At 43.3% G+C, this 22,779-nt stretch overlaps 1 protein-coding gene across 2 annotated transcripts in view; it reads right to left on the bottom strand.

The window, feature by feature from the left end:
* The window catches only part of PTK2 (protein tyrosine kinase 2), a 265,380-nt gene that overhangs the window by 138,153 nt on the left and 104,448 nt on the right, over window positions 1–22,779 (bottom strand). The window contains exons 7-9 of one of the 2 annotated variants that reach the window (XM_040626121.1): window positions 13,221–13,308; window positions 2,205–2,284; window positions 166–228 (exon numbers count right to left, since the gene is read on the bottom strand). In XM_040626121.1, the coding sequence (XP_040482055.1) occupies window positions 166–228; window positions 2,205–2,284; window positions 13,221–13,308 (231 nt within the window). Of the gene's footprint in view, window positions 1–165; window positions 229–2,204; window positions 2,285–13,220; window positions 13,309–22,779 lie in introns of those variants that run through there. The other variant, XM_040626116.1, reaches the window with a different exon arrangement.

The raw sequence follows: 22,779 nt of genomic DNA on the forward strand, positions 1-22,779 counted from the left end.
AAGAATTCTTTGCTTAAAAAACTTCCCTTCTTCCAGACAGAATTGTTTTAGAAACAGTAGTGTTTCAGATTTTGAATTTAGCTTTAGGTAAACTAATAAACCCACAGTTTGAAGGCTGACTTATTTCTGGGTGCGTGCGGCACAGCCTCGGCGTGGGATACTTACTCTAACACTTCATAGTTGGACTTCTTCTCTAGCGCGTTGCCTCGCATCTCCCAGTACGAGCGCCTAAAACCAGGGAAGACATATTTACACACACGTATAAGGAGCGTCTAAGCTGCTGAACAGTAACTACTTTGTGGCTCAGCCACAAACATCCTGATACACTATTAATAAAGTCCGAATCTGACCCCTGGCATTACTCCCATGCCCCAGTGAAGCACAGACCAGTGAACACAGACTTTGTCCTATTGGACGATCTTGCTTTCTCTTTTAATGTGAAGCAGGTCTGGCTCCTTGTAAAGACTCCAGGTGTAAAAGAGGTTAGCTACATCCGCTGGCTGCTGTGCTCATCTCTCCACGAGAAAGTGCTCGCACGAGCAGGACAGCTACAGGGACACCAGCCTCCTGCTCTGGCCAGGCAAGCAGCACACCAACTCCTGCGGGGGCGCATGTGTCACCAAGGGGAACTGCATGGACGTGTCACAGAATCATCAGAGTAGGCTGTGCAGGCAGAGGCGCCAGGCTCCAGCACGGTAAGTGCCGTCTACCGTTCGGAACGTAGTCCGCACTGCCCCCTCTTACTCCAGATTACCCACTCAAGCAGTCTCAGGTCTCACTGGAGCCAGGTCCTCTCTCTACAGAACCTGCCACGCTCATACATAACACCTTACAAAAGGATAAGCCCTGGCTTGAGCTGCTTTGGGACACACGGATATGACACATCATTTCAAGTCGTGTTTTGGAGAATGAGACTTTGTTTCAAACCTGCCTATAATAATATAAAATACTGGTTTTGCTTTTCAAATTTGTTTGGCTTTTTCTTTGGCCTACTTAAAAATCAAAGTACTAGATTTAGATGAAAAATTACAAAGGGCCCCAAAAGGGTCACTTTATTGATTTTCTTGCTTTGTATTCATGTGGGGGGGGGGTGTTAAGGGAGGGGCCTGGAGGGGGAGCTGATTTGTCAGGCTTTTCCTGCAATGCATTACTTCATAATGAAATCAGGGACACTGAACGAGGCACAGAGGAGAAGGATGAACACGGCACAGGAGGCCAGAGTGGGAAGGAGCAGGAAAGTTACCTAGAACCAAAGGAGGTCCCACTGCCACTCGCACAACAGCTCACGCTTTCCGATCTTGTCCTAGATAACCTAGTACAGCACTGTCTGTAGTGAGAAAGGAGCACCCAAGTATGCTTTCTGCCTAGAACTGAGGGCTCAGGGGCAGGACAGGAGCATGGAGACCAGTGAGGGATGATTTCTGTTACTGGGAAATAGAATTAATGCTGAACACAAACTTTAGTGAGCAGTTAAGAGTTATACCTTAACCACCCTTGGGTCCTTCTAGGGACTGGTATGTAACAGCCTCATGCAGTATAAAAAATAGTGATTTTGGGGGCAAATTCTCACTAACTGTTCTGAGCACACGTAATCAACTTTTGGCTAGTTTAACCAATTCATCTTAAACTAGCAGCCCAAAGGAAATTTTAATTGAAATCACATCTGAAAAAGGTAAAATATTCTTTTATTCAAAATTAAAATGGTAGCATAGAAAATAATATATGACACATGGTGACAAATGTTATCAGAAAGAAGAACAGTATTCTCAGATCTCCATTTCCCTTAACCCTGCAGCACGGCAGCCACCAGCCATATGTGGCTGTTCATGTCTCCATCTAAGTGGCGTGCACTAGACATCTAACCCCTCGGTCCCCACCTGTGGCGAGTGCTGACACCTGGGATCCCACAGACACAGCACGCTTCCATCCCCCAGGGGATGCCTGGGGAGCGCTCTCAGACCTGCTCACACACGCACACTCTCATCAATCATTCCACTCTAAATAGAATGAAACATCATTTTAGAAGATCCTAAGATTTCTAAAAGTAGCACTGACAACCTAATTCAAAATCTCAAATTTTTACCAAATTTTATTCAATATTTTACTAACAATCTTTATGAGGAAAAGGAAAATACCTGGATAATTTCCAAAATTACTGAACACCGCTGATGAGCAAAGCCCTCATTGCCTAGTTACCCCCTTACCGTATTTCTAGACAGCCCAACTTCAAAGCAATGTCCTGGTCCACGCGGTCAGCTATCTCTGACATGTAGTCGCTCTTCACCTGTAATCAGAAGGAATGGGGGAAACAATGCTGCTTTAAAAGAGCACAGTGCAGAGTCCACATTCCATGACTGTTTCCAGAGTGCCGTTCACATCCTCCAGACACCCTGGGCCAATACTTATGCTAGACGGTGGGTATAAAAATGAGTAATACCAAAAACAGCTACAGAAATAAAATAGGCTCTTACTAAGAACTCATCTAATCCATGAGCACTTAAACTTTACGAAGCAACTAACATCATCTGAGTCGCAAGCTGCTTTAGACCTTCACCATGCTGTCACAAGCAAAAGCAAGAAGGAAGATTTCCATTTCCGTGCAAATTTGCAGTGGATGTATTTTCTTAACTCAAACTCGTCCCAGCAGCATCCTTTGGACCCCAGTGGCAAGGGCAAAGAAAATTTATATATTTCAAAATCCATGTAACTCTGCAACTGACATGCTTCCACCTCACCATCACCTGTATGTGATTAATCTGCAGAGTCGTAACATGTATAAAATCTAACACAAAGAGGAGAGTCGGAATGAGCACTGGGTGTTATAAGCAACTGATGAATCACTAAATTCTACCTCTGAAGCTAATAATACACTGTAAGTTAATTAAACTGAATTTAAATTAAAAAAAAGAGAAGAATCCAGAAGAATTCCATCAGCACCTTCTGAGTAATGATTATGCTCAATTACAGTAACTGGCGGACCGCTGGCTGGACCTGAGAGCACCTGTCAGTGTGAAGACACGGCCCAAGATGAAACATGTAAGGTCTCCTTACAGAGCAGCATTAAGAGATCAACATCTGCAACTGATACGGCAACGGGGAGCACTGTTCTGAGCCTCAGTTAGGGAAATGTCATCGCTCCCCCAAAAGGAAGTCCACTATTTTCATTAGCAGAACTGTATTACAAACACTACACGCAATTATTCTATTTTGAATTTCACCGATACAAAATTTTGTGGAAATCTGTCTTGTCTCTTATTATGCAAGTATTTCAAACACTCTTGATTTTTGTCTCTTAGTGCTCAACTCTAAAATATTTACTCTCCAGCCCTTCACAGGAAAAGTGTGTTGACCTCCGCCATAGAAAAAAATTCCAAAGATCCTACTCTTCAACTGTCACCTCCTAGCCTGTCACCTCGGTTGATGAAAAGATTCCTACTCCCCAGTTAAATACTCTACCTTGTATCATATGTGTCACCATCATGACCTTGCCTTGCAAAGACCCCCGACTTCCAATCTCTCATTATCCCTTTAACTGCCTGACAAAACCAACGCCTATTGAAACAGCTGCCTGCCTCCTTTGCACGCTTCCTGCTGAGCAACCACAGAAACTACAGCACAGTACGAGCTTGGCCTCAGTTCCTGATGGCAAACCTCAAATGGTCGGCTGAAACTGTCCAGACACTCAGCAACGCTTGCCTAGGAAGTCTGCTGACACACTGATTCACACTTCCTCCAGTCAATTCACCACATGTCTTTCCTACAGTGAAAGTTAAAGTCTTCAGATGGGAACATCCTCTTTAATGTACCAAGAATCTAGAACCCAGTGTGCACCGTACTCACCTCCTCATTCCTTTCTCTTAAGGGGAGGAGCAATGACCAGTCACCTAGCCACAGGCAACCGTACACTATTTCTGATCTGAACATCATTTTCTCTCAAAATCTTTGCCATATTTTCCACATTAGCACCTAGACCTAGGTGGTCAATAATATTTATTGACAGAATGAGTGAGCAAATAAATAAGGTCTTCAAATCGGGGTTTGGAGACCTCTGTAAATATCATTTTCCATGTAAGTAAGCAACAATTTCTATTGTTTACACGTAGTAGGTATTTAAGGCTGATTCAATGGAACTGATTTACTCAAACCACTAAATTAAGTTAAAAGCTTTAATTCTAGAATCATTTTGTTTATACTTCAACTGCCCCTTTCTCCTATATAGCAAAAAATAAATGTGAATTTAAAAACTAAGCTTTTGCATCCTAAATAGATTTATTACTGCACACAAAAACAAAGGCAAAAGAGATACATCAAGACATGTATTTCTATGAGTTAGAGAAACACCACAGTTGTTCTGACTGAAACAGTCGATCTTAGTTTATGGTTTGGTGAGGACTTCAAAGAAACCACAGCAGAGTATCAATTACATGCTGAGTAAAATTCATCATTATAAAATTATCTGGAAGATTAATTGTTATAATTTTTAAGCACTTTTCACAGGTGGGAAAACATAATCACATACTTTATTTCATTCATTGAAACCAGATTCACATTAGTTGCAAAAATGCAAACAGAGGAAATGATAATTTAACAATCTCTGCAGAAAATCCCATTATGAACATGACTTAAAAGCTCTGAGAGTTGTTTTCCCAGAGCAACGGTCTACTGCTCTTGGTTCTCAGAGCCGTGTGCCCATGGCCTGAAGCGATCGGCATACCCTGCAGGGTGGACTGACCCCACATGAAGCCACCCCAACAGACCCTCGGCTCCCCACATCCGTACCGCAAGCCCTGGGGCAGCTTGTGTCTGCAGGAGCACAGACGGCGAACCCCACCGGAGTTTCCTGACAGCCCCCCCAGAGATGGCGTTCTCTGAAACCACCATGCACGTTCACGTACTGATACTGTACTCAGGCATTTTTCTTCAGGACTCAGGGTTCTATATGCTCAGTGTTCATTTCTCTTTTTAGATATTTCTCGAATACCTTTCAGCTCCTACCCACTTCCAGTGGAATTCACTGCCTTTCGTTTGTGAAATAAATCCAATTTACTGAGCATTTAAGTGCATGTATACATATAAAATTGCTTAAAGTAAACATACTGAGCACCCTGTAGGCAGAAATGTATGCAACATGCCCTGTAATCCTCGTAGCATCACTGTGAGTTGGACAGTACCATCACCCCCAATTTAAAGCCTTAGAATAAGCCTAACGGGAATGCAGGTGACAACAGAGGGGCTGCCTATTATTTAAGGAGTACCTATCAGGGCCGAGGCACTATGCTAAGTGTTTCACATACGTTATTTGCAATCTTTACAATGTCTCTTCAAGGCTGGTATTAGTCGTCCCATTTTATACATAAAGATCAGAAAAGTTAATTCACCCCAGGTCACACAGCAAATGTTGTAAGATTGAGGACTCAAGCACCAGTCTGCTGACCCCTACAAGTTTGGCTTCAGTGTGTGCCCACATCGTCTCCGAACTCTTTCACAGGGAAGACCACAGTCCTCCTCCACGAGAAGAAGACTGGGGGCAGGTGGGGAGCACATCCCATCACCCTGCTGCCTGCTGGGGCTGACGTACTGACTTCCCGCACACAGCCTGCTTCGCCTGACCAGAGATATCGTGCTGTACTCTCTCTTTATACCACAGACAATACTGTGTGCTGACCCCAAGTACAGCACATGAGCAAGCAACTTCCAGGGAAAGACCTCTGAGAGTTGGTGTTTGGTTGGTTTTTAAAGATTTTATTTATTTATTTTAGAGAGAGAGAGTGTGTGTGTGCGAGCAGGGGAAGGGCAGAGGGAGAGAGAGTTTCCCAAGCAGACTCTTGCTGAGCACAGAGCCCAACGCGGGGCTCAATCTTACAACCCTGAGATCATGACCTGAGCTGAAACCAAGAGTCAGAGCTTAACCAACGGAGCTACCAGGTGCTCCCGGTGTTTGTTTTTTCAAATTAATCTGTGTCCATGTTGATGTCAATGTCCTACTTCAAGAAACAGGGTGTATTTGGACTTTCTTCTGTGGCAAGTACTGTATTGACATTCAGGAGGTTTTTTCTTCCTACTTGCAAACAACCCAAGTTCAGTAAATCCTCCCAGTGAGTGAGCTTTGAGGCTGGTTCTGGGGTCCCCATGACCAGAGTGCTCCTACCAATTTGAGAGTCTGTCAAAGTCCCTGAGGCAGGCTGAAGGAGCATTTATAATGCCTTCCCATTTCTAAAGTCTTTCATACAAAAGGATGACCAAGAAATATGGGCTGAATACAGTAACTATGCAGGGCTTACCTACATCCTCAATAACATGAGTTCTTCTTGAATCAACAAAAATATACAGGAGTGGAAAAAGAAGAAATGCACATTACTCAATCTATCAAATAAGTACAGAAAATAGACCTTCGAATAAGTCAGACTTAGACCTATAATTATGTTATCTTTTTTTTTTTTTTTGAAAAGGACAGCTGATAAATTCCCATGTTGAAAATGTCAGGTATTAAAAGAATAAAAAGTTAAAAGACTCTTCAACTTGGAACTGCCATTTCAAAGTGTTTTAAATGACAGAAAGCTTTATAACCAAGAAAATACAGATGAAGAAATCAATTTCTGATAATACAATTACCTGAATAAAAACTTGTAAAAATAAAAAACTCAAAATAAAAATCACAGGAACAAGAAACCACACATCTGATACCTCAGTATTTCCCCAGGCATGTTCAGATTCTATTCCTCAGGGTGAGGTTACAGCTCTGCCTTTGGTATCTTCTTTGAACTTCGTACCGGAACTCCTTTTGTCAAATAAGTCATAATTATGTTACAGGTAACATTTTCAGGACAGGATGGATGGATATACAGGTAACACAGGAACAACGCGTGTTCAAACTGTGTGGGTCCACTTATGCATGGATATTTTTTGATAAACACAGTACAGTCCTATAAATGTATTTTCTCTTCCTTATGAGTTCCTTAATAACATTTTTTATCTCTAGCTTACTTTATTGTAAGAATATTGTATATAATATATACAACATACAAAATATGTGTTAACTGACTATGTTTTAGTAAAGCTTCCTTCTGATCGATGCTAGGCTAGTAGTAGTTAAGTTTTGGGGGAGTCAAAAGTTATAAATGAATTTACAACTGTGCATGGGGTCAGCACCCCTCACCCCCCATTGTTCAATGGTCAACTGTACTCATTTTAATCTTAAAATATTTGTAGGAGAAAACAATGGGAACCCCGTGTCTGACCCACGCATCCTAAGAGCTTTAATTTCGAGTGTCAAATGATTTCCATACAAGTTCTGCATCAATACAAATCTAGTTAATACGACAACTTCTCGACCAAACATGGGTGGGCATGGCTCTCCCAACTAATGGTCACCGTTATTCGCAAAAGATTGCCAACCAAATACACCATTAACAAATGAGATTGCAGATAAGGAGGAATAAAATGTTATATGGCAAAGGAAAAGTTTGATTTCTGGGTAAGACACACTTTTCTTGCTTTATAATGAGCCATTAGCTTTCGCATCAAAACTTAGTTTTATAACTTCTACTCTACAGTGAATAGGGTTATAACAAGATTCTAGGTTATTTTTAGAGTGTGCTGATTAATAGCTCTCAGAATATTCTAAAATGGGTCAAAAACACTTAGTGAATCATTTGCAGTATCTCACGTTGGTAGTCACATTTAGGACATCTTTAAATGAAACCGTGTGTCCACAAGACAATCTCCAACCAGATACCAACATTCAATACTTCCATTGACATGCTGTTTTCTTCATGACACCATCCAAAACAATGGACAAAATGAATGGTGGGCATAGATGAAATTTCAAAATAATAAAATTAAGGTACTTTATTATAAGTGCTCTCTGTTTCATGGGATCGGAATGGTGGGAGAGAGAATCTAAACATAGTTCTTTTATTTCTGCCCTGATAAAAGAGCCAAAATAATAAAAATACATGTTCTTCTAAAATAGAGATCACAACAGGTAACACTCAGGAGTGTTTACTAGGACCCTAGAGATTCCCGCATGTGAAATTCAACAAAATAACAGCTGTAACAAACACACAAGGAAACATATCACTGACCGAGAATCAGGGAAAGCAGCACCAACAGATGTCAAGCCCAAGAGAATTTCGGATGTTAGGATTCAGATTCAGAAGAGACATTACCCCTACATGAAATGGTAAAGAAATAAAAGGCAGAAAAATCAGAAAACTGTAAGAGCCATTAATGATGGCCTGGCCGATTTTCTTAAAGGGGGGAAGGGACACAAAACTTAAAAAAATGCTAAATAAAAACTCAGCAAATGCATTACACATCAAAGTTGGTCGTGGCTGAGGAGTGCTGTGACAGATTCACCTGAATCGTGGATTCCAGGGGGACCAAGAGCCGAGACAGAAGAAGGAAGTGGATGCACAGGGAGGGCAGCCTGAGAAGTTCTAATGGGGACCCACATGGAGACCTCAGGCCAAGTCACCAAGAAGGGAGAAGAGCCAAGCTCTGAGTTGGTATCACAAGACATTTCCACAACTGATGAAAAGAGATGAGCCCCCAGGTACAGGGTGCACACCACAGATCAAGCAGGGAAAATGAGTGGAAATCCACACCTGGTTTGTAATAAAACTGCTGAACACAAAAGATAAAGAAAAGGTCTTAAAGCCACCCAGAGAGAAAGACAGGATGACAGCCAACTTCTCAACAGCAAAAATAAACATCAGCGTTCTGAGAGAAAACACTCCCTGGCCTGACTTGTACCCAGAAGCAGGAAAAAGAATCTTAGCCACACGGGAGGCCTGAACAACACTGTCAACAACCTTGAATTCATGGCTATTCGTCACACTCCACGCTCAACAATCACAGAAGACACTTTCTCCTCCGGCAGAACCATAACTTTGACCAAGCCGTGCTGAAACAGGTCTAAACAAAGTCTGAGCTACTAGCATCAAATGGAGCACAGTCTCTAACCACAATTCAAAATTATTTTAGAAACGAACCAAAGGTGATACGTGTTTAAATCGCCTTAAGATAACTTCTGTTTCTACCAACACAGTGGACCAAATCTCCTGATGAGGCTGCTCAGTGAAAACAACTAAATATGCTGAATAAAACATTTTAAAAAAAATCGTCTGGAATGCTTCTATGAGCTGGGTGACAAACAAACAAAACAATACCAAAACCCTAGTCAGGCCATTGAGGGAATGCAGAGGCTCGCTCAGGGAGATCTCAGGTCAGCTTCTACCATAGGCCAGAACACACACTCCTCATAAAAAGGGACAACTTGCAAAGGGAAGTAAGCAAGGGGATGATGGACACACAGGACCATGGTTGCCTGCATGGAGTGAAAGCATGGGGGTGGAGGGATATGACAGGGACGGAGGACCAGGAGGCATCAGGTGTGTTCTCTTCATTTGGGCTGTAGGATCACAGGCACTCACGCTAGTACTAAGTATCACGCCGCACAAAAGCATGCATGGATTGGCTGTTACCAAACTAAACAACTAAAAAGAATCAAGGTCCTCAAATTCTGGGCCCCTTAACAATAGATCCATTTAGCTTGGAATTCAGTGAAAATATATGTATGCATATATGTATACATCTTACATATTTTCATCAAATAGTAAAGATTTTAAAAATTATAGAATGGGTGTCATTTGACTCTGAGGCTTCTATTAAAAAACTTATCCCTGAACTCAGTAAAAATTTCCACACTCAAGTTCTTACAAAATATCTCAGTTTCATTCATAGTTAAATAGACCTTGGCTATAAAGAGCTGCTGAAGGGCCACATTTTTATTTATACCGTGTGTGTGTGTGTGTGTGTGTGTACACGTGTGCATGTTTAAATAGGAGGAAGTTCCGAATTCCTAGCCTATTTTTCAACGATGGAATTAAGCTCGTTCCCAAGCTGGGTCCTGCCTGCACAGGAGAACATATGGATCACCTACAATAGTTCTGGAATTTCCACATGAGCAACAGGACAGATTCTGCCCTGGAAGGTTACCACAAGAAGCCGAATAAATATATAAGTACTTGTCAAAGCAGCAATGCAAAAATCATACTATTTTCAAAACTTTGTTAGATCAGGGTAAAAATAAAAATACATACAACTTTCCTAATAAAAGGAATTACGTATGCTCTATACATGGCCTGTTTTAAACACCAGCATTTAACGTAACGCCTTCCATGTGTATGAACAGAGCTGTACCTCTCTCATCAGGACGGGCGCACACATTGGATGCTCAGCAGAACTTATTTAACCAATGCTTTCACTGACCTTACTGACACAATGCTTTCAATTTCGCTTCTGTTAGTGCACTGTTCCTATGAGCACTGTTCCTACAGACACACGTAAATCTTACCTCTTTAGAGTAAACCCCTGCAAGCAGAATTCTTAAGAGTATTAAACTGCCTATATTCCACTATTTTTTCCATACCAAACTGACAGCAGTGCCACATACCAACATGAAAGATATGAATATATTCACGGCTCTTAGTATAGCTGCCAACTCATTGGTTGTGACAGCCACGGTCCTCCCTCGCCCCCTCCTCTCTGTGGTTTGCATACGCCTTTACCTTCCTCTGTCTCCTGTCCCTGGTTCACTGGCATGGATCAGCCATCGACATGGGCAGAGGGCGGTATCATGACTGCACTTGTATTTCTTTTAAAATACAAGTACTTGGTAAAATACTAAAAAAATCATACACAAAATGAAAACAATTCTTAGGATAAAGATACTTTAAGTGATGTCTGAGAATATTTTCGGGACTTCCTAAAAATGTGCCATATGACTTCACAACTATAAAAGATTAAAAGGGGTCAGGTTGAAGAAGAGAAAGTGCAGGAACGGGAGAAAGCAGAGGGCAGGGTGGAGGCACACAGGAAGGAAAGGGATACGTCGCATCCCAGAAGGTGCAGCACACACTCCCGTCGTGATCTGCAGATGGTAAATGCCTAATGCTCAGGAGCCTGGTGCTGCCTACAGACTGGATGTCGAATAATACTGGGGCAGGTGTACAGTGGACAATTCCACCTCACTTATCGGGATGGGCAATATCCCTGTCTATTTTAGTAGATGAGACAGTTAGGCTCGGGGAGGCTCACAGAGCTGTTACACACACAGTGAGCACACGACCATATGTGCACTCCCTACCTCTCGGATCCTACAAAGACCATTCAACAGAATGACACAGGCCGTAGTGAGAGATGTCCTACGAGTAAGAGAAAACTGGGGCCACACCAGCATGTGAGGTACAGAGACAGAAGCAAGGTTTCATCAAAGGAAAAACTAGGGCAGCAGGTAGCAGCATGGAAGGAACAAGAACGGGGCCGACTGCGAGGTCAGCCTACGAGTTATGAAAGGGAGGGACTGCGAGCTAATGAGGCCTGTATTATGGATTCCAGAAATCCATGTCACTAAAGTAGTCACAGACTTCCTCGGGGGGGGTGGATTTTTTCAAAGAAATTATGCCAGTAGTGGTAAAGATCATCTACAAGACAGAGAAACACCGGGCAAACGTATCAGTTAACTAAACTCTCCTGTCACCTCCTTCACTCAAACACAAAGTTCATCAGACGGCTACGGATGGGCTGGGAAAACACATACGAGGAGCAGTTTAAAAACTGGAAATCACCTCTGTGGTATGAGTGGGCCCCCAGCAATCTCAACTGGAATCTAAACGTGACTTTTCTCTTTCCACTGGGGGCCAAATGTCAACTCCCTCCCCATGCAACTCTGTATTGACGTAAACCTCCCAAGTTCCCGTCTGGCCACGTGCCTCACACTTCACATTTCCGGTGGCACCAGAAAACAGACCCCGTATCTGGAAACAGTGTCCTTGGCTTCCTGCGCTCACAGCTTGGATCTTATAAGCAGGAATATCCAGCTTTCTCACATCGGGAAATAAAACGACCTACCTTCTTACCGCCTTCCTTCTGACATTAGCCTACCTCTTCTCTTTCCTGACACTAGGGTCCTGCACTGATGCAATCCACCTCTTTATTCTCATGTCCATTTGGATCAGTCTCCCAGTCCTCTGAAATCCACCCAGTAAATATGCTTACTACCACAGTTAGACTTTGTCTCCCCCATTTCTTGCCTAAATGGCTGGAGAGCCTCCTAACTTGCTTGCAGCCTTCGTAAGACCCATCCAGTCCAGGACGGATGCTGTCGTCACATCACTGTGGTCTTATTTCACAATGACGAAAGTTCTCATCAAGACATTCACTAACTACATTCCTTAAATAGCTTCCCTTACTCTGCAGGAGAAAACCTACGACCTTCCTTTTTCATGATGTGTGCCCTATCTCTTCTCCGGTTTCTTCTCAAAACTTTTTAGCTCAGATTTAAATGTACCGTGTTTCCTAAAGTACATCTCTTCCTCATCTACAAAGTTGGGGACTGCTCACATGACCCTTTCCAGGAGAGCCACCTGGGCTACGAACGTCCACTGGGTTAGCAGACCCTACTGTGCACGGGCACATCCTCTGTGCTTCCCGACAGCAGAGGACGGAGCGCAAAGTAGCTGTTCACAGGAGCTCCTCGCCCAGGTGAGGAAGTTCGGGTGCAGACTCTCTCATTTATTTCCTCTGCATTCTTGACCCACAGCAGACATTTAATAAGTATTTTTATTAAAACAAAGAACTACCAAGTGCATTTGACTGCAGAATGTGCGCGCGATTGTCAGCTATTCCCCGGACCTGTGTTTGGCACTCTTCATGAAAACTAACAAGCAATGTGTATTTGGCCATAAAATTATGTGGGTTCATTTACGCCGCATGTGTTTATCGCCTAACTAATATCTGAAGGGGTAAAAAGCAAGTTACTCAGTGTAAAAGAAAAAGTCAATTCTGCCTCGATTGTGCCGACTACTCTGGAGATTACGTGAATACAGTTGGCTCTGACACCAAATTCTACATCTGACCAATTAGCTGATATTCAGGCATGGTAATTATACTTGAATTAAAGACAAACCAATGCTTGTCTCACTTAGGATTTACTGTCTCCACATAAAAGAAGTATCTTTTAAGATTTGCCCAAGCATACAAAAATTCACAGTGTCAAAAATTCAAAATTTCTCACTGGTTAGAAGTCTCTCACTGTCATGCTGTGACAAATATACATTCTCACAAATGTTAGGTTTAATCTAACTCTAAAATAAAACATGTAGTACGTAGGATTCAAAGACACAAAGAAAAAAGTATATTAAAGCACCCTCCTATACCTGTTGATAGAAGAAATTCAGAGTTGGCTTGTCTTCAGTAAACTGGTTTAGAAATCCTTTTGGCAAATAACGAATTCTCAATTCATATCTAAAAAATAATTCACAAAATAGAACAATTAGAAATAAGTAGTTTTCTCAATTCATAGTCTACAATTACAGCATTATTTTGAGTATGGCATAACCAACTACTCCAAAATATTATTTTAAAAATAAGCTAAAATACAATCAATTTTTAAGCATAAATTTTCAAACTTTCCAGCACAAAGACATGCACCTCAGTGTCTAGAGCCCAATGATCCTGTAAGGAGACAGAGCAGGAAAGAAGCCCAGAAGGAACCCGGTCCTAGCAGTCACTGTCCACCATGCGGCAGGGGCGGCACCTCCCCACACTTCCCCCGAGGACTGACCCAATGAGCATGGAATGACACAGAACGTACTCTTTCATGTCTGGCCTTTGTTCGTTCACTGACATGCTTGTGAGATCCAGCCTATCTGGTAGCTGACGGCCACTCACAGCTGGGAAATGCTGTATTCCATGAAACACCACATCACTGCTAAGGGCCATCTGACTTATTCCTGCCTTTTTGGCTATTACGAGGATACTGCTATAAACGCTTTTTTTCTTCCTCTAAGCATAAAATAATTTAATTGTTCAGGAAGCCACACTTCAAGAGTGGTCAAAACAAATTTCACCAGAATGTTCTCTCCGTATCTCTGTGCATGTCCTTTGGTGAACGTACGTACACACTTCTGTTGGGCACATGGACATGGACTAGGAGTATCTCACACACACACACACACACACACACACACACACACACACCTGCGTGAGCACATGTCACCTATCCGGGAGCTGAAGAAGCCACACCAATTCAAAGTCCCATCAGCCTGGGGTGTTCTGGATCCTCTCCACCCCCACCTCCACCCGGCATTTCTCTTTCACCGTGGTCACTGATATTTACGGCAGTAAGTGTAGAGAGGACTGGGAACACCCTCATTTGATGACTGGCCATTTTGGAAATCTCCTTTTGTGAAACACCTGTTTTTTCTAAAGAGTTGTCATTCCCCCTCCCCAACCCCCATCTGACCTGTAGGCATGCCTTACATATTCAGGGCACGAGGCCATTGTTAGACTCCTATCTTCTGCCACTCCAAGACCTGTCTTTCACTCTCTTGGTGGTATCTTGCAAAACTTATTTTAAAAATCTTTTTATTTTAATGTTATCTTTTGAGGAAGAAAGTTCATAATTTTTATGCAGCCCTATTTATTCGTTTCCTTTTTAGGAAATTCTTTTAATGTTTTGTTTATAAAATATCTGCCTACCCAAACGTTATAAGAAGATCTATTTTTTCTAAAGTTTTATTACTGACGTTTAAAAAAATGTAATAGTCTCACAAGGAAAACATGCAAACAAAGTAGTAAATACAATTCTTTTGGTTCAGTTAAGGGTGGAAAAAATGCAAGGTACACACAAGTTCTGCTAAGAGTCTTAAGTGTCCATCTTCATTAAAATACACAACTGCCGAACAATGAGTTTCCCTTCTACATCTACTCAGAGCGAGGTCAACAATTTACTGCAGATATTCTGCGTGGGGCGGTCATTTGTGGAAGCACACCAGAGTTCGTTTTGAACCGAGGACTTACCAGGCGCTTCACATGCACTCTCTCCTAAGCCATGCAGCTGTCAGAGAACAGAGTGCAGTGAGCCACGCTTGGCAGGCCAGGAATCGGTGCTCTGCAAGCAGCAGCGGTCGGTCCCGAGCCACGCCTGGCAGGCCAGGAGACGGTGCTCTGCAAGCAGCAGCGGTCGGTCCCGAGCCACGCTTGGCAGGCCAGGAGACGGTGCTCTGCAAGCAGTAGCGGTCGGTCCTGAGGCTGCACGCTCAGGGTCAGACAGGACACAGGAGGCTTTCACTAGGAATGTCATCTCATTTAATGATAAGGAAACAGACTCTGGATCAAACACTGGGCAGCCTGGCTGCACATCCCTGCTGTGACCAGCCAGCACCCTGACGATGCTGACGATGGCCTCAACGGACACATCATGACTACTCAGGGCCTGACAGTGATGGTTATGAGGACGTGACCCACAGCCTCCTTGTAGTCAGCCATGGGCCTGACAGAAGCAGGAAGGATGTGGGCTCTGCACCGGGACCGCCTGGGCTGGGACTCTGGCTCCGTGGCCCATCCACGGTCTGCCATCGCCTCTCTGCACCTTGGTGTCTTGGCAAGGTTGTCGGGAGCGCAGAACACCGAGCACACGCACCGGCACACAATAATCGCGGGCTCCACGGATTACTTATCACCCTAGTAGTTACTCCACAAATACTGACTCCAGCACCAACCCCATCCTAGGTACAGCTCCCGGGGTTGGGAAGACACCAGTGAACAGAACAGGCAAAGTGCCGGCTCTCTAAAAGTTTATATACAATTTGTGGTGAAAGTCAGACAGCAAATACACAAACATCCGTGGGGTGGCAGTAAGCGTGACAAAGACAAATAAGCGAGTTAAGGGTGAATAACAAGTGATGAAGCATTATTCCACACAGGGTAGCTGGCAGAGGACACTCTGATTCAGTGACATCTGAATGAAGATCTGAGGGGAGGAAAGGAGTCATTCAGTCATGTGCAGGGACAAGAGTTCTGATCTGTTGGAAGAGAATGAGCGACGGCCCTGAGGCTAGCGGATGTGTGGGAAGGCAAAGGCAGCTCGAGCCCAGAGTGCAAGCACTGAGTAGGAGGGCTGCAGGGAGAGGTAGGATCGGGAAGTGGCAGATCACAGAGGGCCCTGCACGTCCTGACTACGGAGCTCGGAGCACTGGGAGCACAGCAGGGTCGTCACAGGATGTACGTTTCTCAGACCAGGCAGGTGACAGTGTGTAGGACAGACAACAGGGCCCAGAGGAAGAAGCAGGAGGCCCGGAGGCGAGCACAGTACCCTGGCTGAGAAGTAATGAACCAGGTTAGTATCTCACCCTGTTTTCACTGATGGGAAAGACGCTTCAGGGCTTTAGGTAAGTGGCCCAAGGTCCCACAGGTAGGAAGAGGCAGACAGGGATTCCTCTGCAGCAAGTACATGCACAAATGCCGCGGAGCAGAATGAAACTAAGAGAAGGCCCCTGTGGCTCAAAAACAGAGGAAGAGAACTGACCTTACGCTTGTGCTGGCAGGCCAGCTCTTCAGATCGTGGGAAGGATTCTGGTCCCTGCTTCAATCGGTACAGTCTGGCTTGTCTGTCCCCCCACAGCCCTGCTGAACTGCCCAAGGTTGCCTGATCTAATCGCATTCCATCACCCTGGTTCAGTCCTTAAACCACAGCACCCAACCCCCACAGCCTACTCGTCCACGAGTGCTGACATCCCCACTCCCCTCTCGTCCATGAAACTTACCATTCTCCTTACCCTTCCGTTACTATTCTAAGAGCCTGGCTGCATCCTGAGACACATTTCCACTATTCTGCTGTCTGCCATTCCATGGATTTCTGCATAGCAGCTAAATATAACAGGCCCCAAATACATCGTCCTTTTGCTTCTTCTAAGAAATAACTTCCTATTAAGGCCACTGACACTAACCTCCTCAGTCTTACCACCAACAATGAGCACCAAGATATCCATAAGCTAATCAACTAATGGCGAGGTGGAGTAGGAAGTGTTTGGACAAAGAATCTGTTAACCTTGATACTGAGAAGGGTCAGCTAGCCAGTCTGTGTGTAGTGAAATAAACAAACCACAATTTCCAGAAACAACACAGATATTGTTGTTTCTTGATGGGTCCTGTAAATAATGTGGTATTGGACAACTCTTTCTTACAACAGACTTCCATTTAAAAATCCTCAAAGAAGGATAGAGATAGAAATTCATCATTAGGCAAAAATTACAGCAGTAATAGCTGTAAGAATCATCAATAGTACTGAGATTAATGGGTGAAAATCAATGAGAAACAGAATACCTGCATAGTCTCAATATATCCCCCAGCACGTACTTCTAATTACAAAAGAGAAAACAGTAACTTCACAGTGGAGAAACCTGGCCAGCACCTTAAACCAAGTGATCCAAGTGCAAATCACCTGTAAAAAGGAGTCGCCTCATCATCACAGACTTCCCGATAAGCTGTGCTGTGACGGCTTCAACAGCCTGGCTGTCGTACTCTTGCCAACAACACGCAACGTCAATATAACCATGAAAAAAACCCCAGACCAACCCCAATTGGCAGACACGGTACAAATAACCAGTCACGATTCTTCAGAAGTGTCAAGTTCATGAAGGACATAGACAGACTGAGGAACTGTCCCAGATTAGAGAAGACTTAAGGAGACCGTGAACAGCCACACGGTATCCTAGACCAGGAAAGGGATGGTAAGTGGGACACCTGTGGAAATCTGAGTAACATCTGTAGATCAGTTAATAGCACTGTATCCATGTTAAGTTCCTGGTTTCAATTACGTACTATGTTTATGAAAGTTTCAACATTTTAGGGGAGCGAGGTGAAGAGTATGCAAGGCTTCTGTCAACTATTCTTCCAACTTTTGATACATATTGAGAATCAAAAGAAATTCGCAGACTGATTGTTCCATAACCGTGGTAACAACACCCATAACACCCACCAGAACCGCTCCAGCAAACTGAAAGTCCATCCTCGTTTTAAAGGTATCACTTCCAAACCCGTCAGAGCGCTCCTCTCTTTGTTGTCTTTCTGCTTTAAATCTCAGCAATGCAGGATTACAATGAAAGACTTACTTTTAAATGAAGGCATGAGCAGAGGCAGTGTCATTTCAAGGTAACACAGGAAACCATGAAACATAAATGAAAGCTTCCTAAACTATCATTATTCATTTTCACTTGTCATCTTTGAAAAATGGCACCTTTCCTCTCTATAAAAGACTTTTTCTCCTGCCGAGGTCTGAAACCAGTGGTGTCCTTGCAGAGCGAGGGGCTGCTACACGGCAGGGACAGAGCAGCGCTAAGCAGGACCGTGTCTTGGTAACAATGAGGATGACTTCCCTCTGGTCCTTTACTTACATGAGCCACATTGTCTTACTTAACTGATGTGTTCCCAACAATATTCTTTTAGGGTTTTTTTTCTTCACTTTATAAAAGCTTATCATGCTGTATGTCATCTTCTGGGACTTACTTTTTTTTTAATTAAGGTAAAATTCACATAACAAAAAATTAGCCTTTTTATAAAGTGTACAGTTCAGTGGTACTTAGTGTACTCACAACACTTTCCTGGAAGACTCAATTCTGCCACGAAGTTACGTAGCTAAGATTCGTCCATACTGCTGCACATCCCTACTGTTCGTCCATTTTCACTTGCATGACGTTCTTGCAACTCTAGCCCGGAACAGACACCTAAGAGTCTCTCAAGGACAAAATCTGCAGTGGAAGTGCATAGAGTGGGCAACGCCCGATTTTCAAGCTGTTCACCAGATGGCTGTACCCATTTACCTTCTCACCAGCAGTGCAGGCAAGAGCCTGCTGGAGCCACCGCCTCTCCACTGTCAACAACTTACTTTTGGCCACGCGGAGAGTGGCAGACGGATCGTGCGGCCCAGATTCCCATCTCCCTAATGGGCGAATGAAGCCGACAGTGGCTGCCTATGATTACTGGCCAGACTTGTGTTCTCTTTATGACGATACCGTCGTGTTTCTGGCCCATTTAGTGAATTGTCTGCAATTTTCATATCAACCGGAAGAACTCTTGACACCGTCTTTTGTTCATTACATATGTTGCAAATATCACCTCTCACTTGCAACTTGCTTTTTGCACTTTTAAAAATATACCTTTTGATATACAGAAGTTCTTTATCTTAATAAAGTCAAATCTGCTTTCTTTCCATTTATAGTGAACACTTTGGGGGTATTAAATCTTCCTACTGCAGGACCAGAGACACAGTCAACTCTATTTTCCATTAACCTTTTTTCTCACTTGATCCATCTCACGTGGGTGTCTGTGTATTATTTGAGGTAGGATCTAACTTTGTTGTTCTTCCCACAAGGAGAGCCATTTATCAAATCAGCCCTTTCGTTTCCCCAGTGGCGAGTCATGATGCCTCTGTGAGGTCACACTGCCTGCCTCAGTTACAACCCACTGTGTTCTGCAAGCTAGCTCACAGAGGTGTTTGAAGAGCTGAGGACTCAGGAGAGCACGCTTCTATCTCAGGATTACTGGACCATATCAACAGAGCCTATAGCAGAGAGTCCAAAAAGAAAAAAAATCTATGTTCAAAAACCTCCCGAGAATGGAGATTGACATCCAATTATTCTGGTGAGTCCTTTGACTAAGACCTTACTTCTCAAAACTAAAGCCAGGCGTGCGGCTGCCCTCACAAAGCCACCCATGAACTGAGAAGACGCCTGCTAGCGAGGAGAAAACACTACCAATCGTTCGTTTCTTGTCCGTGCCTGTCTTACACAGGAGTAGACAAGAAACAGCTGAGTACGTGGACTCCACTCTCTACCCTCCACCAGTGGAAGCTGTAGGATGTCAAGGAAGCTGTTAATAAACCTCTCAGAACAGCAGGTTTCCCCCAAGTAAAGTGGAAAAAGGTGAGTACCCACCCACTTGATAAAACTATCATAGTAAGAATTAATTTTGGTAAAGTAAGCCAAGTGCTTCGCACAACGCCCTCCACATAGTAAGCAACATGTATTAGTGTGAAAACACTGCAACGGACACACACTAGTAAAGAATACACGTTACTATTCCACCATACTGTGTTTCCTCTTACTTGACACTCTCACCACCACTAATTCACTTCTCACTTAAAAAGTTTTTACTGGGTGCCTACTACTTACCAGGCACAACTAGCTAGAAATGAGGCACAGATCAGACAGTAAGACCAAGGCCCTGTGGGAGAAAAGTCATCCAGTGGATCGGCAGTGGGCCCTACAGACAGAACGGTTGGAGAAGACCACAGGAAGAGGGGAGAGCAGAGCACTCGCCCTAAATGATGGGAGGTCCAAGCCATGCTGGAAACAGCAGGGGAGCACATTCACCAGAGTCCCAGCAGGTACAAAGACTCCAAGGAGCAATACACACTTGGCTTGTTCAAGAACCAGTAAGAGAGCCATGTGGCTAGGGTGGAGCAGGTGGAAAGTTCTCCAAGATAAAAGTCTGTCCCATTCACCAGGCAAGAAAGCTGGTGGCAGAGAAGATCCTGACCCAGTACTTTTGAAAAGGGAACACTGAAATGTCAGAGTGCAAGCCGCCGGAGTGCAGGAAGGGGAGTGAGAGCAAAAGGAGATGGGGTTGAGAGATGATCAGGACTCTCGAGTTGGCTCCACGGATGATGAGGAACTACTGGAAGCCTCTGCAGAAATGATTTACATATTTCCCTGGATGTGTATACTTTTAAAGACTTTTCAGCAAGTCCTATGAGCTCTACCTTAAAAAATCCTTGTATAACTGCTTTTCACTCCTTCTATTACTGCTTCCGCAAGCTACCAGCTTTTAGGATTTTTGTCTGGTTAGGCAAAAACTGGTTTATTGGTTTCCTGTAGGTCTATTGAATGAAAGTGTGATTTCGATGCCAAACGCAGGTCTACAGAGAAAAGAACGAGGAAAAAAGGTCACTGGAGCAGCCCCCAAATTTAAATGCTAAGCAGAAGACAGTGAATGGTCAGTAAAGTAGGAGGGTTGGGCACACAAGAGGTGAAGCACAGAACACTGTTAGGTAAGAAATGACTGACAGCATCAGCTCCTACAGGAAGGTGGACTGGAGGGCGAAGGGGAGGAGCCCATGGGAGGAATAGAACAAGGCAGCAAGCCAGACCCTCAGGAAACTGGGAGTTTTACTTGGAACCATGAACTATTTAGGAATGTGTTTTCAAACTGATTAACACATTGCCATGTGCAGGCCTCTGTATTTCCATGTTAAAAAGGATAGTGAAAATCATAATTTAAAAATTGTTTACTATTGTTTGTTTTCTTTTTAATTATTAGGAGAGCTAAGTTTTAATCTTTTATTACTATTTTTGCTTTATGTATTTTGAGAAATGTCTTTAGAAACTTACAAGTTTAATAGTTCTATGTATTTCTACTCTTCATAAATTCTTGTGAAATGAGCCTTTTATTACTATGTGGTTGTTCTCCATATCCCTAAGAATGTTTTTCTGTCTTGAAACTTTTAAAACAGGATATTAATAAAGCAATACCAATCCCCTCATCCCCCTGGTGAGTAGGTAGGAAAATTCTTCTGTCTATTCATCCATCCATCCCTCTCCTATCTATCCATCCACCCATCTCTCCAGCCAGCCAGCCAGCCATCTATCCTTCTATCCATCCATCCATCCATCCATCCATCCATCCATCCATCCATCCATCCTTCCTTCTATCCATCCATCCATCTTTCTATCCATCCATCCACCATCTATCATCTCCATCCATCCATCCATCTTTCTATCCATCCATCCACCATCCATCATCTCCATCCATCCATCCATCTTTCTATCCATCTATCCATCCATCCATCTCTCTGTATCTATCCATCCACCCATCTTTCTATCCATCTATCCACCCATCCACCCAACTTTCTATCCATCCATCTACCCAACACCCATCCATCCATCTCTCCAAACACCCATCCATCTATCTTTCTATCCATCCATCCTTCTATCCATCTATCCATGCATCCCCTTCTCTAACCACCCATCCACCCACCATCCATCCATCCATCTTTCTATCCATCCATCCATCCATCTGCCACCATCCATCTATCTAAATAAAATTAAACAGAATAGAATGCCTCTGGATGAAAACCTTAGAATTCAGTGTTCTAGTGAGGCTGGGTATGGTTTTGTGAAGTACATATGTAGACCTATATGTACATAGTTCTGAGACACGCACATGTGTATGTGTACCGCATCTTAAGGTAAAATATTTCTTCCTGTAAGTCACATAAAAATGTCTTCAACATCACTGTTTTAGATACCTGTCATAAAGAGCAGATAGCTGGACTCTATTTTTTAATCACACACTAACAATCTCTGACCAGTTACTGTTAGTCTGCTTGAGCTTATTTCCAAAGTCTAGTCTGTGACTCCTCTTTGTCCTGCTTTCCAGTCCCTTCCTTCTCTCCTTGCTGTGGGTCCCTAACACCTACTCACCCACATATTATTTAGCTTATAAAATCTACTTCTAATGTTTCATGGCTGTCTTAATATACAATTTTTTTATTTTTTATTTTTTTAATACATAATTTTAAAACGTGGTTGAGAGCTACAATTCTGACTACCTCTCTTCTGACATGCATCCACTATTTGGGTTCTACTTTTTTAATATAAAAAAATCAGTTCTTATCATTATTTGTTTTTAGAGCCAATGCTTACTTTGAACCACCCAATTTTTTCCCTAGTACTCCTTCTTGTATCTGAAAACCTCCTTCGGAAATCACTTTTCTTTCTCCTGAAATATGTTTGTAGGGTGGCAAACTCTCTGAGGAAAGTACCTCTGTCACCCTGCTCTTGAATGGCAACTGAATCTGACGAACAAATACAGGTCGCCAGTTACTTTTTCTCACCACTTGGAGAGAAATGTGGAGAATTGTGAATTTTTCCCTGG

The sequence above is a fragment of the Ursus maritimus genome, unplaced genomic scaffold (genome assembly GCF_017311325.1).
Source record: "Ursus maritimus isolate PB19 unplaced genomic scaffold, ASM1731132v1 scaffold_9, whole genome shotgun sequence".
NCBI classification, from domain to species: Eukaryota; Metazoa; Chordata; class Mammalia; order Carnivora; family Ursidae; genus Ursus; species Ursus maritimus.